This window comes from Microcaecilia unicolor, chromosome 10 (genome assembly GCF_901765095.1).
Source record: "Microcaecilia unicolor chromosome 10, aMicUni1.1, whole genome shotgun sequence".
Taxonomy (NCBI): Eukaryota; Metazoa; Chordata; class Amphibia; order Gymnophiona; family Siphonopidae; genus Microcaecilia; species Microcaecilia unicolor.
The window spans coordinates 174,539,296-174,557,609 of NC_044040.1; the positions used below are offsets into that span (position 1 = coordinate 174,539,296).

The 18,314-nt window shown below is 42.5% G+C and overlaps 1 protein-coding gene across 2 annotated transcripts in view; it reads left to right on the plus strand.

Annotated features, from left to right (window-relative positions):
- The window catches only part of TRPC1 (transient receptor potential cation channel subfamily C member 1), a 136,149-nt gene continuing 117,835 nt past the window's right edge, over positions 1-18,314 (plus strand). For both annotated transcript variants that reach the window (XM_030216470.1, XM_030216471.1), the window contains exons 1-2: positions 1-217; positions 13,639-13,793. In XM_030216470.1, coding sequence (XP_030072330.1) covers positions 91-217; positions 13,639-13,793 — 282 coding nt within the window. In that variant the 5' untranslated portion in view covers positions 1-90. The remainder of the gene's footprint in view (positions 218-13,638; positions 13,794-18,314) is intronic.

Here is an 18,314-nt window from a genome sequence, read left to right on the forward strand (position 1 = left end):
TGCCTCGCGCAGACACAGTGGCAGGCACTGGTCTTGGAGCGTGAGAGGCAGAGAGCGGTGGTCGCGCCAGCCCACGGGACGGCGGCCGCCATGGCGTCTCTTTACCAGAGCACAGATTCTTCTTCTCCCAATAAATTTTTGGCTCTTAAAGACGTGAGGGAAGTGAAGGAAGAAACCACTCTAGACGAGAAGCTCTTCTTACTGGCCTGCGAAAAAGGTAGGTGGAGAGGCTGCCGATCTCCGGGAATGGAGCTAACGGTGCTTGTTTACTTCCTTCCGAAACCTGATTTAGAAGCATCTCGAGGGGTTTGCTTGCCTGATTTTCGTCGGACAAGGTTCCTGGTTGACAGTTTTATAGGCCAGATGGACGTGGATGCGCTTTTCGATTTGAAAGAGTAGCTGTAGGGATGCTAGGGATAGTTCTGCATTTAAATAGATGATAGGGTTCAAATATGCCTACACGATGGCGCCTTATGCACTCTGCTGCAGACTGTTTTTTTTTTTTTTTTAATTTTGAATGCAATGGTTAAAAAAATGGGTACCTGCTTGCGCAAGTGATGTTATATTGTCATACGTGACTATATACACTTTAATTGTGCAACGGAAATCTTATGTTCTTTTTTGCCTGTATAAGCAAAAAATGTGTGTGTGCTATGAGCATGCTCTTTTCTTAGCCGTTTTGATAGATTAAGAAAATGCCCAATATTTGGGGTTAAAACCCTGCTAAATAACCCTACTGGGGGCATACAGAGCAATAAGGTGATGGAAGTGTCTGGGTTATTAGGCAGCTATGCCATTAATTTATTTGTTACATTTGTATCCCACATATTCCCACCTATTTGCAGGCTCAATGTGGCTTACATAGTACTGTAGAGGCATTTGCCAGTCCGGTAAAGAAACAAATACAGGTGGTATGGTTGAGTAAGGAACATGTGTTTCAGTTACAATGGGAATTAAGGAGAGGAAAGATCCCGTACAAGCTTTGGTTATGTTGTGTTACAGAGTGCAGGCATTTATGTTGGGTCTGCGGGGTTTGCCTTTTTGAACAGGTAGGTCTTTAATGATTTCCTGAAGTTTAGGTGGTCATAGGTTGTCTTCACAACTTTTGGCAGTGCGTTCCATAATTGTGTGCTTGTATAAGGAGAAGCTGGGCGCATAGGTTGTTTTGTATTTAATTTTTTTGCAGTTTGGATACTGGAGGTTTAGGTATGTTCGGGATGATCTAGTTATGTTTCTGCGTGGTAGGTCTATAAGTTTTGTCATATAACCTGGGACTTGGCCATAGATAATTTTGTGGACCAGGGTGCAGATTTTGAAAGTAATACGTTCTTTGATTGGCAGCCAATGCAGTTTTTCACGGAGGGGCTTGGCACTGTCGAATTGCGATTTGCCAAATATTAGTCTGGCTGCTGTATTCTGAGCGGTCTGGAGTTTCTTTGTAAGTTGTTCTTTGCATCCAGCGTAAATTCCGTTGCAATAGTCTACGTGACTTAGTTACGAAATATTTCCCTCGAGAAGAAAGGTTTTAAGCGTTTAAGTTTCCACATCGAGTGCAACATTTTCTTTGTTGTAGAGTTCACTTGGCTCTTGAGAGTAAGGTTGCGGTCGATTGTCACGCCGAGTATTTTTAGGCTGTTTGAAATAGGGAGGGTGTGTTCTAGGGTGATTAAGGTTGTTGGTTTGTATGTGTTGTGTTGAGATGAGAGGATGAGACAATGTGTTTTTTTCAGTATTCAGTTTCAATTGAAAGGAGTTTGCCCATGAATCCTTGATATTCAAGCCAAGTTTAATTTTGTTGTTGATTTCTGTTAGATCATGTCTGAAGGGAATGTAAATTGTGACATCATCTGTGTAGATGAACGGGTTGAGGCCTTGCTTTAGGTTGCCATGCCAACCTAATGCCAAATTGATTTGTGCTATTTAAACCTTGTGTGGTTTCTATTCAGTCAGTGCTCACTGAAGTTTCTCAGGCTAATGTTATCCGAATATTCTTGAGTAGAGATGTGGCTGAAGGCATCTGAATGTCTATACTTGCCACCCAGATCTCTCTGTACTATTTGTGTGGATTAATTTGTCTGCCCTGATTTTGCGGGACTGTACTTAATATGGTGATATCCAGCTATTTTATTTGTAAAATTTTATGGTTATTATATGTGTATTGTACTGTTCCCCTTTGCTGCCACTCCCACCTCTGCATCATATGATATCTCAGTCCAGATCTCTTATCCAGCTGAATTTCACACTTTGCCATTTGCTACTTTTCTAACTCGGCCCTATTGTGTTTGGGTAACTTTGTACGCGCAGCATTTTGGGGGGGGGGGGGGGGGGTAACTTTGTACTCGTTGCATTTTTTTGTAATGAACTGAGTTATCTGAGCAAGGTGTGGGTGTGTCTGTGTGTAGAATCTTTGAAGGAAAATATGTATTCAGGCAAAAACTTTAGCTCCAGAAATTTTCTGAATATGAACAGAATAACTGCATTTGCTTAGTGTGGAAAAAACAGGCTGCCGCAAAATGTGTTAAGGGCACTGTTTACTAAGCTGCACTGTTGGCGCGCTAACATTTTTAGCGTGCTAACACTAGAGACACCCATAGGAATATATGGGTGTCTCTAGCATTAGCACATGCTAAATTTTAGCGTGCGCTAAAAATGCTAGCGTGCCTTAGTAAACAGGGCCCTTAGAGTTTTGCAGTATTATGTTAACTGTTTTCTAAAACTGTTTTGTTACAGGGGTTGTTTTAGGTGGAGATTGGGTGTTCCTGCATTGTTCACATTAGCGCATGCTAACTTGATAATGCGGGGTTAATGTGGGAGAATTTAGTACCTCCTAAATAGGAGGTGGAAGGGGTTCCTGTGCTTTTTTTTTTTTGCAGCTGCCATGGGAACATCAGCACGTGATCTGTTAGTTAAAAAATAAATAAATAAAAAATTCCTTAATACTATGGCAAATCTGGGTTTAGTTTGTGGGAAAGTCTCGTATTAGAACACACTAAGCGCAGATTTAATTGCACCTTAGTAGAAGGACCCCTAAAGCTAGTCATGTATTTGTTTGTTACATTTGTATCCCATATTTTCCCACAAAAGATTATCACCTACAACTTGTTAGTTGATCCTTATAGTCAACTACCTGCATATAATATATGCAGACCACTTTGGTTGTACCACAGAAAAGGGCTATATCAATCCATGACCCCCCCCCTTGGATATTGAAATACATTATTAATGCAGGCAGCACTCTGATCAAAATAAAATGAACATGATGATAACTGTTGCCATTCTTATTACATTTTAAGGTTTATCAGTGTACAGAACTTACTTGGCTTCAGCCAGAATGTACGAAGCCCAGTATGCTGCTAGGAAGAAGAAATTAAAATTCTGACAAATCTTATAGACTGGAGAGAATGTGCCAGTCCACAGGACTTGGTCATATTGCCCTTCCTTTTCCACTGTCTTTATTAGCAACTACACTTTTCTTCCAGGTTCTGTAAATTAATATCAGGGCAGCAAGTAGAAAAACATACTGTAAAATGGGCATATTCTATTTTTAGGTATGTGGCTGCTTTCTGTGGAAAGCAAAATTACAGTTCCTTTTTATTGGAATTTATTAACCACCTAACATAACAGTAGTAAAAACAGCAACTGCACCATTCTTCTAGGGCTGTCCACAGAGGTCAGTCATTTAAATTTGCAGGAAACTAGGGTTTAATGCAGTGGTTCCCAAACCCGCCCTGGGAAAACCCCAGCCAGTTAGGTTTTCTGGAAATCCACAACAAATATGCATGAGAGAAATCTGCATATGATTTCACTCTTGTGAATCTTATGTATCTATATGTTCCATCATTGCTTACACCTGTGCTGTCTATTAAAATGTTTTGTGTATATTGTTGACATTGTATTGTAGTATACTATGTCATACTTTATATTGTTTCAATATTTTTACTGCTGTAATTGTCTACTGCTTATGTTTGAGTTATTCTTTCAGTACACCGCCTTGAGTGAATTCTTTCAAAAAGGTGGTAAATAAATCCTAATAAATAAAAATAAATTGCAGATATCTTGAGAACATGACTAGCTGGGGTTCCCTCTAGGACAGATTTGGGAACCACTAGGTTAAAAGCTTCCCAATCCTCTCCTGGAGGCCCACCTAGCCAGTCAAGTTTCGGGATTACCCCAATAAATATGCATGAGATAAATTTGCATGTATTAGATGTGTATAAACGCCTAAATTCTATAAAAAGCACTAAAAATTGCGTGCACAAATTTGGGCATATGTTTAATTTAATTGACTAACGAGCTAATTAGTGATGATAATTAGCTTAACCAATTATTGGAACTAATTAGATTTACTTGACATGTACATGCTATGCACCAGTTCCACGCCTAAATTTTATGCGTGAGACCAAAAAGAGGGTGTGGAAATAGGAAGGCCATGGGCAGCTCGGGGGCATTCCTAGAATTTATGCACATAATTGTAGAATAAGGGGGGTCTGCGCCATATTTCAGTTGGTGCAAATGGCCATGCCTAAAGTTAGGCGTGATTCCTGGGCTTAAGTGCTATTCTGTAAACCGTGCCTAACTTTAAGCATGTAGTGGGTTTATTTTTTTTTTAGGTGACATATATAGAATCTAGCCCAAAGTGGGTCTCTATTTTATGCATATTCATTGTGGTAACCCTGAAAACCCAACTGGCTACATGGGCCTCTAGAAACAGGTTGAGAAGCACTACAAAAGAGGCCAAGGAATGCTAAACTTTATAGATGATATTATAAACACCTGTTGTCCACAAACTTCTTAAATAGTAAAAAAGAAAGTTTTTTTTTTTAAAGGAAATCCTCTTCAAAATGTATCATTTCTTTTGACATCCTGATTATCCAGAAAAGTTCTTAACCCATCATCACTTGGGACAAAGTTGCAGGGTAGGACTAACCCATTGGAGAGCCCCCATTGTTGTATAAATATAGTTTAAAACTCTTACAAATGGGGCCTTCTGTGGTTCTAATTGTAGAGAAAGAAGGACCAGGGAAGTGCTGCCTCACAACACCTCCTTCTGACTGGAGGACAGTGCAATAGGGTGGGGAGTAAAGAATGACACAGAGTTTGTTCCCGCCCCACCCCCTGTGTGCTCTGTGGATGATTAATTAATCAATCTCAGGATTCACTCACGCTCTCCTATCTTTCAGATGTGTTGGTAGCAGGAATGCACAGGATTCCCTATGCAAATTTTGCCAGTTTTGGCCAGCACTTTTGCTTGTTTTTCCAAAAAATGACAATGTTGTCAGCATCACTTTGAACATAAATAACTATTAAGAATAGCCTTCAGAGGAGGCATTGTTCCATAAAAGTTACTCAGAAAACTGCTGGCATTCATTTTAATTCTTTTGGAGGGGGGCTCTTCCACAGATGTGACGCATTCTGGGAATGTAGATTGTGGAGGATGCTGAGTTGATGTCAATGGACTCAAGCCTTCTGTTTTGATACAACCTTCTCAAAGATATTTGCCTGCATTTGCATGCAGTGGATGTAGTGAATGTAAATATCTTTCATAAGTATTCATTGTAGATATCCTGAAAACCTGACTCGCTGGGGTGCCTCCAGGACCAGCTTTGGGAATCACTGATTTAGACCCTAGTCACATGCCTAGTTTACCTATTCCTTAATCTTGCTTTGATTCTGTGTAGATTTTTACTGAACTTGGTGATAAATATTTTTAATGAAAAATGATAATAACTGAGTTATAAATAGAAAAATATGAAAACTGAGTACACCATTGGTAATCAACAATTTTTTTTAAGTTAGCATGGAAGCCACAATACTTCATTTTAGATATGGGAAATATTACCAGTGAAAAGAGCTCTGTATTCCTAAAACAAAATATAGAGAAGCAATTGATTACACTAAGCAGTTTTGCCACCAGTGAGAGGATTTTGAATGCTCATAAGTAAATGGAAGGAGGTAAAAACCTTCTTCCCAGCTTAGGAAAGGAAGCAGCATTGGGGCTGGCCATGGGGATCACCCAGAGCTAGAGGTAGACCCTGTGGCTGGCACTGCTGTACTGTCACCCCTCTGCTGCAGAGTGGAAAGAAATGGTGTGGCAGTGGGAGGCAGTGCAGGTGTCTTTGGTCCTGACTAAGGCACTGAGTGGTCCCAAAGGACTGGAAAAAGGCAGATGTGACACTGGAGGGGGAAGTGGAAGTGGTCTCGGGGAACTGGAGGACAGATGTTGTCCTACTCCACAAAAGTGGAAGTAAGGAAGAAGTTGGGAACTACAGACCAGCAAGTCTGACTTCTGGGGTAAGTAAATTAACGGAAAGCCCAAAAATAGTAAAGTTCTTGGAATCCAATGGATTACAAGATCCGAGGCAACTTGGTTTCACTAGAGGCAGATTGTGTCAGACAGATGTGCTTGGGTGCATAGGGAGAGGAGTGACCAGTAGGAAAAAGGAGGTGATGAAGCCTCTATATAATACTCTGGTGAGATCCCATTCAGGATATTATGTATAATTCTGGAGACCACACCTTCAAAAATATATAAACAGGATGGAATTGGTCTATAGGGCAGTTACTAAAATTGTCAATGTTCTTCATCATAAAGTGTATGGGGACAGACATAAAGATTTCAGTATGTATACTTTGGAAGAAAGGCAGGAGAGGGAGATATGATAAGACACGTTTAATACCTACATGGCATAAATGTACAGGAGGCCAATCTCTTTGAATTGAAAGGAAGCTCTGGAACGAAGGGGCATAGGATAAAGGTGAAAGGAGACAGACTCAGAAGTAACCTGAGGAAAAACTTAATGTAAAGGATGGTGAATTCGTGGAACAGCTTCCCGATGAAAGTATTGGAGTTGAAAACTGTATCTGAATTTAAAAAAGCTTGGGACAAGTACATAGGATCTCTAAGGGAGTGAAAGGGAGAGTAGATAGCATAGATGGGCAGTCTGGATAAGCCATATGGTCTTTATCTGTCTTCATGTTTTTCTGTTTCTATCTTCAGCCCTAATTATCTTTCAAACTATTTACAAATGCATCATTCTCAAAGACTTTCAAGGTCTACCCAGGAGCTTAGATTGTCTCTTCCTTCAACAAAACAGTGTTCTTTATCCACTATCAGGAAAAGAACTATCCTAGGTCATGGCCCAATGTTATGGAATAAGTTAGGGGAAGCAAAATACCCTATGTAAGGATATCAGCACTATTTACTACAGTAGAGATGGCCCATGGGTTTCCACAAAAAAAGAAGATGCACTAGAGGTCAGAGCTCCAATTGTGTTTAATAAAAAAAAACATAGACAGTTTTGCTGAATGGTAGACAGAAAATATCAGTCTGAGTGCTGTGAAGATCCACCAGAGAATAGTACATTCAAACACAAAGCATCTGACACAGATCTGTGTTTTGGCACAAATGCCTGCTTCAGGAGTCACTGTATCTAAACATAAAGGGCCCGATATTCAGACCACAGGAGGCAGCCTGCACAACTGCTGCGATTGGCACTGACCCCAGATATTCAGTGCCGGGCCATTTCTGGTGACTGGCATTGAATATCCAGGGGGGGGGGGGGTTTGGCTGGCTCAAACTTAACCGGCTAAGAGGTCCTTTTACTAAGATGTGCTAACAGATTTAGCGCATGCTAACGATTGCTGCATGAGAAATAAGACACCCATAGGAATATAATGGGTGCCTTATCATTTAGCACACCTTAGTAAAAGGACTTGTAAGTGAATATTCAGTGCTGACCGGCTAAGTTTATAGCGGTCAAAGATAGGACTGCTATTTAGGCAGTCTGATTTGGCTGATTAAACTTAGCTGGCCAGCACTTGAATATTTGCGGATAGCTAGCTCTATTGCGCAGTATAGCTGGTTAGGTGCTATGCGCTAATTGAGAATATTCAGCGGAGATAACAGGCTATCTTCTGCTGAATATTAGCGGTTATCTGGCTAAATGCTATTTAAATGGCGAGGAGCTGTTCCTGGCCAGTTAAATAGCACTGAATATCGGCTGGAAAATATAAATAATGAAAATATAAAATGCAAACATTAAAGTGAACAAATATAAAAAAAATATGTTTAACTATAACAAATACAGAAGCCATAAAAAACAAGAGAAATCCCAGACACAATTAATAGTGTCCATAAAATGTATGAATATAATATACTATGAATGTTATCTGGTTTGGCCTTGCATAGTATTTATTATTTACCCCTGTACTTTACTATTTCTCATGCATTATTTCTAAAGTATGTACTTGATTTATTATTACTTTTCTATATACACAGATTCTACATACAGTGGGATGTCCCTTGTTTTTTTATGGCTTCTGTATTTGTTATTGTTAGATATGTTTTTATCATTTATATACTTTTTATATTAATTTTAATTTATTTATGTATGTATTTTATGTACAGCTATAGTGACCATTAAGCAGGCATTCATGCCAAAACATGGATCTGGATTGGGTCCTTTTTATTTTTTGTTTGAATGCACATTGGAAAGAGTAATCCGAATCATAGTTACCTGATCCTAGGGTCCACTTTTGGAGGTCAGCACTCAAGAAAAAGATCTAGGTTTCGTTGTAGATAATATGCTGACATCTGCTCAGTGTGTGGTGGCGGCCAAAAAAGCAAACAGGATGCTGGGAATTATTAGGAAAGAGATGGTGAATAAGACTGAAAATAATATAATGCCTTTGTGTCACTCCATGGTGTGACCACACCTTGAGGATTGCATTCATTTCTGATCGCCGTATCTCAAAAAAGATATAGCAGAATTAGAAAAGATTCAAAGAAGAGCGACCAAAACGATAGAGGGGATGAAACTCCTCTTGTATGAGGAAAGGCTAAAGAGGTTAAGACTCTTCAGCTTGGAAAAGAGACACTGATAGAGGTGTACAAAATCCTGAATGGTGTAAAACGAGTAGAAGTAAATGGACTTTTTTTACTCGTTCCAAAAGTACAAAGACTAGGGGACACTCGAGGAAGTTACATGGAAATATATTTAAAACAAATAGGAATTATTTTTTCACTCAACGGTTAAGCTCTGGAACTCTTTGCTGGAGGATGTGGTAACTGTGGTTCCATATCATCAAGCAGATCAATCCATAGACTGGTGGGTTGTGTCCATCTACCAATAGGTAGAGATAGAGAGCAATCTTTTGCCTCTCTATATGTGGTCATGTGCTACCAGGAAATCCTCAGTATTCTCTCTATCTAGCAGGTGTGTGGTCACACGCAGCAGCTCTGGCTTGGTCTCCACGCCTATTTACTTAGGCTTTGTTGAGTACCTGGGGTTGAGGGCTCTTCGTGAGCAAGTGCAAACCTGGTGGTGCCAGGTCCTTCCTTTTCTGCCCCCTCCCGCTGGCTCCGTAAAAAAAAAAAAAAGAAAAGATTTTACTTGCAGCTGCTCACTGGGACACAATTCGTTGCAGCTCGGAGCAAGAAGCAGGTAATTTTACCTTTTCCTAGCAGGCAGGGGGTTCCCCGAACGTTTCCCTCATGGTGTCGGATGGTAAGGGTGTGAAAAAGCGCTCCCCGGACCGCGATCACGCGGCTAGTGGGGAGGTGCGGGGATCGGAGGCAGAGAAGCCCTTCTGACGTCGGCCGCCCATGCAGCTCGGATGGCCTCTGGTATGGCCGCCTTTGAGTTGGGCGGCGGTAAGAAGATGGCGAAGTTTAAGCGCAATGCTTCCCGCGCGGCTCCTTTGCAGAGTGACGCGCCGGACGCCATTTTGGATGCGCAGTGCGCCTCTCCCCCACTCTATGGAGTGGAGGTTGAGAGTTCCTCTAGGGCTGTGGCCCAGGTTGCAGAGGTGCACAAATGGGGGTTTCTCTCCCGAGTTTATTTTGTTGCTGCATCAGGCCTTTCAACTGCAAAATGCTGCCCCTGCTCCCCTGTCAGATATGGGGGAAGAGGCTTCCCTGATCAAGTGCCCTCGGGTGGATCTTCAGGTCCTGGGGGACTCTGTCTCCTCTGATGTAGATGAGGGCAGCGTTTCTGAGTTCTCCCAAAGGTCCCTTGGGGATTCTTTGGAGGAGGCTGATCCTTGACCTGATGGGGGAGATGATCCCTCTGCAGCGCGGCTTTTTCGCTCAGAGGAATTGCCTAACCTGTTAGTTCAGGCTATGAGCATCTTGAGTATTTCCTCTCCGGAGGAAGGCCCTCCTTCAGCCTCGGCGGGTTCCGCTATTATGTTGGGAACCAAGCACCCTTCCAGGACCTTCCACATCCATGAAGCCATGAAAACTCTAATTTCGGCTCAATGGGATTCTTCTGAGGCGAGCCTTAAGGTAGCCAGGGCCATGACTCGTCTGTACCCTCTGCCAGAGGGTGAACAGGAGGCCTTGCGCTGGTCGGCAGTGGACTCTCTAATCACTGCTGTGACAAAAAAGATGGCTTTGCCGGTGGAAGGTGGCTCTGCCCTTAAGGATTCACAGGACAAGAGATTGGAAGCGTCCTTAAAGTTAGCCTTTGAAGCGACCGCCTTGAGTTTGTAGGCCTCAGTTTGCGGCTCCTATGTGGACAGGGCATGCCTGACGGTGGTGCAGTGGGCCTCTCCTTTGGATCCTTCCTTGAGGGCGGATTGGCCGGTCCTGGAGTCGGGCTTGGCTTACTTGGCAGACTTGCTATATGATGTTTTGAGAGCCTCGGCTAAAGGTATGTCTCGGACAGTCTCTGCCCGTCGATGGCTATGGCTTAAGCATTGGTCAGCTGACCATGCCTCCAAATCCCGCTTAGCCAAGTTTGCCTATGTCTCAGACAGTCTCTGCCCGTCGATGGCTAAGGCTTAAGCATTGGTCAGCTGACCATGCCTCCAAATCCTGCTTAGCCAAGTTTTCCAAGGGCAAGCTGCTCTTTGGGGATGAGCTGGACAAGATCGTGACGGATCTCGGCAGTTCTAAAGGCAAGAGGTTGCCAGAGGTCAAGGCAAGGGCCAGCAGTGCTCGCCCTGGTTCCTCTAAGGGCCGTTTTCAAGAAGCCCGTCGGTATCGCCCGGACAAGTTGGGCTCCTCCTCCTCCTTCAAGCAGAGGTTCTCCCACCGAAGTAGCATTCCTTTTGCAGACACCGCTGCTCAGGAGGTTCTTCCTCCGGTCCTCCCCCAGGGTCTCGTACCCAATGACGGGGCCTGGTCCGTGGCCCAGAGCAGATAGGAGGAAGGCTGTCCTCTTTGCTGGGCGAGTGGACCAGGGTAACTTCAGATGCTTGGGTTCTAGAAGTCATCAGAAACGGCTACAAGTTGGAGTTCTGCCGGCCCCTGAGAGATGGGTTCATGAACTCTCCCTGCAAGTCTCCCCTCAAAGTGGCAGCAGTTCAGCAGACTCTGGACAACTTGCTCCGCCTTGGGGCGGTGGTCCCAGTGCCCGTAGAGCAGCGTGGCACAGGACGTTACTCCATTTACTTTGTGGTGCCAAAGAAAGGAGGCTCTTCTCAGCCTATTCTCGACCTCAAGGGAGTCAATCGGGCCTTGTGAATACGGCATTTCCGTATGGAGACTCTCCGCTCCGTGATTGCTGCGGTACAAGAAGGAGAATTCCTGGCATCCTTGGACATCAAGGAAGCTTATCTGCACATTCCCATCTGGCCGCCTCATCACCGCTTTGACGGTGGTTGGGTGGCGGAGTGTCCCTTTGTGGGTGTAATTCTCTATGTTTGGTGATTCCTGCAGATGGAGCTTTGATATCGACTTTACTGAGGATTTCCTGGTAGCACATGACCACATATAGAGAGGCAAAAGATTGCTCTCTATCTCCACCTGCTGGTTGATGGACACAACCCACCAGTCTATGGATTGATCTGCTATGATTAATGCAAAGAAAATTATCAGGTATGATACATAATTTTACCTTAGCGTCTCTGGGTTTAAAGAAGGTTTGGACAAATTCTTGGAGTAAAAGTCCATAGTCTTCTATTGAGACAGACATGGGGAAGCAACTGCTTGCCCAGGGATTGATAGTATGGAATGTTGGTTCTAATTGGGTTTCTGCCAGGTACTTGTGACCTGGCATGGCCACTGTTTGGAAAACAGGATACTGGGCTATATGGACCATTGGTCTGACCCAGTATGGCTACTCTTATGTTCTTATGAATGTACTGTTCTCTGGTGGATCTTCATAGCAATCAGACATATTGGTTTTTTCCCATTAAGCAGAATTGTCTTTCTTTATGGTTTATTTTGTTAAAACACTATTTGAGCTTTTACCTCTAGTGCCTCTTCATTTTTGTGGAAACCCATGGACCATCCCTAATCTAGTAGACTGCGTCCATGTGTTATCGAATGAAATTAGTTCTGTTCCTAATTATTTTAGCTCTAGAAGGACTTATTTTAAAAACAGTGTCAAACAACCAACTTTTTCTTTCTTTTGCTATTGTTCATTGTAAGCTAATTTGATTAGCATTATGATTTTATTGTTGTATAGAATTTCAAGGTACTACTATTGTATTGGTTTATTATAATCAGCCTTGAACTTTGTGGTTAGGTGGATTATAAATACATGAATTAAAGTAAATTAATTGGCATTTGAGAGGCAACAGCAGAGAGGAGAGAGGGTTGCAGCCAGGTTGAGGGACTAGAGGAGACAGAGGGCCAAGGGGAGAGATAGGAGACAGAGAGGGCTAGGAGGAAGACGAAAGTGAAGGGGTTGAGGGAATGAAGAGAGAGAAAGCTGGTGGAAGGAAGGTGTTGTGTTGGAGGAGGGCAAGGACTGCACTTGGATGAGGTGGAGAGTGAAAGGGCTGCTTGGGTGGGGGGTATGCACTCATTTGGCAAGAAATGCACTCACCACATACTCCTACCACTTCCCTTCCCTTCCCAGACAAACATTTGGAGGGGAGAGGTGGAAGCAGGAATACAGTGCATTTTAAGTAAGTCCTGGAGCAATTTTTGAATGATTGTCTCAAAGGGTCTATATTTCCTTCTTCACTTTCTGTTCTTTAGCCTGAAATATTCAGATTTGGGGGCAGGCTGTTTGATTTGCTTTTAGTGTGACCTTCAGTGTGGATCAGGGAAGGGAAAGATAATGCACTCAACCTTTATTTGCACAATTTTTTCCATAAAAGGTATAGTGTTATCCCCTTGACTCAGAGTTTCTCATAAGAGAATCATTTACCATAGTTAGAAAACGTTTCAACACAGCTGACCAAAGAGTTGTCTGTGTTAAAGTACTCATGCATGAAAATATAGCTTTACAGTATATGTGTTGGTAAATTTTGCTGGCCTGAACAAAAGGTTTTAAACAGTATTGCTGACTGTAGGCAAAGATCTTCCTATCTTTTGAGGTGAATGCAAGCAATGTATTCATGTGTGAGCAAAAAAGAGGATGTAATTGACTGTACATGAGTGTACATATAGATGAGGAACTGGCTATGGCGTGTGTATATAATTGAGGATTGGCTAGGGTAAATATGTATGTGCAATGCATATGAAGAGAGTTGTGGCTAGTATATGTTTGGAGAGATAGTTAATTATTGTGTAGGCCAGCACATTGTTTTCACTTAACTGTTCTAATAGCAAACTTGATTCATGATACGAATTGGAAAAGATGCATGTGTCTGCATCCATCTACATGATATCAGAGTATACAAAAATAAATATAATAACCAATACCAAATAAATAATGCTTTGTTTTTTCATTGCTTGTTTAGGTGACTATTATATGGTTAAGAAGCTGTTGGAAGAGAATGGTGCTGGTGAAATGAACATAAACTGTGTGGATGTGCTTGGTAGAAATGCTATAACTATTGCCATTGAGAATGAAAATTTAGACATACTACAGCTTTTACTGGACTATGGATGCCAGGTACTGTTAATAAATTGTCTTACTGGTACCAGTATTTCATAGTATATTGCACAAATTAAGCCTAAAATTGTATAATAGTCTTCATTGTCAGTGTATTAAGGGGGGGTCTTTTACTAAGGTTCGTTAGCATTTTTAGTTTGCTCTAAATGCTGAGACACCTGTAATATTCCTATGGGTGTCTCAGTGTTTAGCACCAGCTAAAAATGCTAGTGTAGCTTAGTAAAAGACCCCCCTAGTGATCTAAGGGGTAAACACTATGGACTAAACTTAGTAAGTGGCACCAAAATTTGGATGCTGGAAAAAATGTGTGCTAAGTGCTACTCTATAAACAGTGCTCCAAGTTGGGAGCCATTACACACAGCACCAGGATCCGTGCCCAACTTTTAGATAAGCGGATTTACATCAGCTGAATAATCCTGGTGTAAATCCCCATGCCTAAATTAGATGTGGATCCCCCGAATTCTGTATTGGTGTGTGTATCTTTAGTGAACACCCCTGACCCGCCCATTCCTCTCCCATGGCTCCTTTTTGCAGTTGCACGCTAAAGGATTTATGTATTCATCTTTATAGAATAGCGCTTAGCAAGATGTGTGCGTAAATCCAAATTTTAGGCTCATTACTTAGTTAAATTGCATGTGCAAATTGGACATGCACCCAAATATGCATGCACTTGTAAACAGAGGGGTTACATAGAAGGCCTTCTGGGGACAGGGAAATACATTCAGGTACAGTATGTATTAGTATGTAACTTGGCGTGAGCTAAATCCAAATAAATAAAATAATCATGCTCTAAACCACAGTATCCTGTATTGGTAACTAGTATATCTATGATCTCCTAAAATTATTTTAGCCACATTATTTGTATTCTTTTCATAATTTTTTGTGAGTTCCAAATGAATAGCAGTACTCATAATGTGAAAGGGCACAGCACCTTCATTCTCTCACTCAGTCATGCACCCCAACTAATGCAACTCAATCATATACATATGTACCATTTCACGGAGAGAGTAGTGGATGCTTGGAATGCCCTCTCACAGGAGGTGGTGGAAATGAAAACGGTAACGGAATTCAAACATGCGTGGGATAAGCATAAAGGAATCCTGTGCAGAAGGAATGGATCCTCAAGAGCTTAGTCGAGATCGGGTGGCAGAGCCGTTGGTGGGAGACGGGACTGGTGGTTGGGAGGCGGGGATAGTGCTGGGCAGACTTATACGGTCTGTGCCCTGAAGAGCACAGGCACAAATCAAAGTAGGGTATACACAAAAAGTAGCACATATGAGTTGTCTTGTTGGGCAGACTGGATGGACCGTGCAGGTCTTTTTCTGCCGTCATCTACTATGTTACTATGATGCAGAAAGCTAGCACAGGTGGAAGTGCGCAGTTAGCGAGATATTTGTACACATTGTTATAGCCACATGATGCAGTGAAGTGTTTCAAGCAGAAGATAATGCTGTGCAAATCCATGTATAGAATATTGGCACACAGCACATTAAAATGAATGGTAGTAATGAGGCTGTTCAGCCACAATGCAGAGAAGTAATCAGAAGACTTTTTAAGACTAGCACAATGCTTGAATTCAACCGCCAGGTCAGAAGAGACACAGAAGGGTTAGTGCATTCTTTTGCAGTAGAGCCTGTGAGGATTTAATGCTAATTTGTTTTTTCTTTTTCAAGCATAACAGTACCTGCAACTTGTAAGACAGAGCAGAAGGTGACTCTTCTGTGAGAAGATATGATGGAGAGGGACAAAGTACACAGCAGCAAAAACAAACAAACAAACAAAAAAAACACCCAACATAAATGGCTCTCAAGAATGAAACAAAGAAATGTGCTTTATTCTAGGACCCGACACGGACCATGTTTTGGTGTTGCTGCGCCTGTGTCAGGGGTCAGTCTACAACACAGAAATCAAAACATTGTGTGGTACAGTCCAAAACTGTACATAATGTTTTTTGTTAAAAAGAAGGAACTTAAAAACAAAAACAGAATAACTGAGAATAAAATAAAATTGAACCATGCAAAGGTGACCCAGGAATAAGGATATGTGGCACTGTAATGATGATGCATAGAGGTGACCAAAATATGTGTGATGCATTTAAAAGATAATAAAACAACATCAACTAGAAGCTATTGCAACATGCAGAGGTGACCAAGATACATGTATATGTAATAAATAGGCTAAATTAGGTAGCTAATCTTGAACAAATTGTGTAATTGTGTGAACGTGACACAAAAATCATAAAGTGGCATATTGAAAACGAATTGAGAAACTACATGTGGCTAAACAAATGAATAGTGGCATAAAATGGCTTACTTCAATACAGCACATAAACAGTGTATTGAGACTCAACAATTTTCTTCCGCGGGGCACCTACATGGTGATAAATGTCAGTTGGCGTGCGCTGCATGCTTACTGCCCGGGTAGCGTGTGAGACCTTACCGCTAAGTGAATGGGCGGTGGTAAGGTCTCAGGCCAAAAAAGGATGCACTCAGGTTTTAATTTTGTTGCACGTCCATTTTCTGGCCCATTAAAAAAAAATCCATTTTTTCCAGACACGGTACAATAAAGGTCCAGCGCGCACCAAAAACACGTGCCCACACTGCCACAGTCCAATTTTTGGTGCACCTTTGTAAAAGGGCCCCTCAAACCTTAAAAGTGTTGAGACAGTCTACCCGGGAACATCTGAAGGCAAGAGCTACGACAGTCTACCCGGGAACATCTGAAGGCAAGAGCTACGTCATGTGTATATATAGTAAATAATGGGGCTCATTTTCAAAGCACTTAGCCTTACAAAGTTCCATAGATTACAATGTAACTTTGTAAGTCTAAGTGCTTTGAAAATACGCCTCAAAGTGATTAAATTGAGTAACTAATCTTGAACAAAATGTGTAGTTTTATGAAGTGTAAATAATAACTCAATAGAAAACAGAATGTGGTATATAAAAATGAAGTGGGGAAACTGCATGTGGTTAAACAAATGAACAGTGATACAAAATGGTAACATAAAAAAGTATCATGGCATAAAATGGTAACATAAAAAAGTAACATGAAGAGATAGAATGTCCAGCTTACCTTAAAACAGCACATAAACAGTGTGTTGAGACTGCGCAATTAAATTGAACTGAGTATCTGCTCTTAAAAAAAGAAGAATGAAAAACAGGAAACTGAATTTAAAAATCAAAAACTGTGGGAAGCCACAGTATAATACTGCATAATGCTTTTCTGATAAGTATTGACCAAATGTGTAAACTGATGGTATGTCATTTTTAAAAACCAAAGGTGTATATACCAATTATAGGGCTGAAAGAATCGCGGGAGACCGGCAGGAGATAGACACAACATGAACAGTGCTGGCCTGATATAAAAACAAGTTAAAGATTCTACACACCCTTGATCCCATATGATTTCATCGAACTTTAAAAATGTTTCCATAGCGTCCCCAGATCAATCCAGAGACTTGTGGGTTATGTCCCTCCACTAGCAGGTTAGATAGAGAGAACACCGAAGTTCGCCCACAAGAGGGCATGTGTAGTCAGCTTACCTTCAGTATTCTCTCTATCTAGCAGGTGAAGAGACATGCTGTGCAGCTCTGAAGTGATTTGGCTCCTATCCCGTTCCCTCGGGGGTTGTTGAGCTTGATTTGGAGTTGAGGTGCTTTGCGCACGTTGGGGTTACACCTGGTGGTGCCAGGTCCCTACCTGTCTCCCCCCACCCAGCCTACTGCTGCTTAGAGATTCGTCTGTCGGTGTTTCTCTCCTGCCTCTTTAAAAAAAAAAAAAAAAAAGTCATAGAGACACAAACACAGATCCCTACAGGTTAAGCAGTGTTTTCTCAATCCTCAGAGTTCCAGGCTTCAGAGGTATGTGAGCGCTAGGCTGGGAGCTGGTCTCAGGGCCGATGTCGGCGTCAGAGTCCGTCAAAAGGTGTTCGCGCTGCGGGGCGCGTTGGATGGTCATATCTGTGCAGCTCGGGATTGATTGGCTCCTGGCCTGGTCCCCTGGGTCTAGTTGAGTGGCTGGGGTCTGAGGTGTCCCGGTCATGGGACTTGGGTGCACACCTGGTGGTGCCAGGTCCCTCCCTTCCTCCCCCTTCAACCCCTGTGCTCTGCCTGACTGGGGTTTGTGGTTCTCACTCTCCTGACTTTAAAATGAGTCTGAGGTTTCTTTTGCTCCGGCGTCCTCTCCTGCCTTAAAAAAAAAAAAAAAATCTCCTCAGTCTGAGATTTGTCCAGCACGGCAAGCTCATGCCAGCTTGCAGTACTGGCTGAATGGTGTGAGGACCCGGCTTGGCATGTGTCAGCGATTCCCGAGGGGGTGAGTACTCACTATCCTATCTGCGCCAGTGGGCAGAGCAAAAGCAGCTCCCAGTGTGGGAGCCACTGGGCTGCTGCAGTTTCCCGTGCTGGAGTTCCACTGTACAGCCCAATTCCGTGGAGCGGTGTGCTCCTTCCCTCCCAGCTCATTTTTGGGGGGGGGGGCGCAGGGCAGTTGTTTTCTTGGGTGTGTGTGCGTATGTGATGGC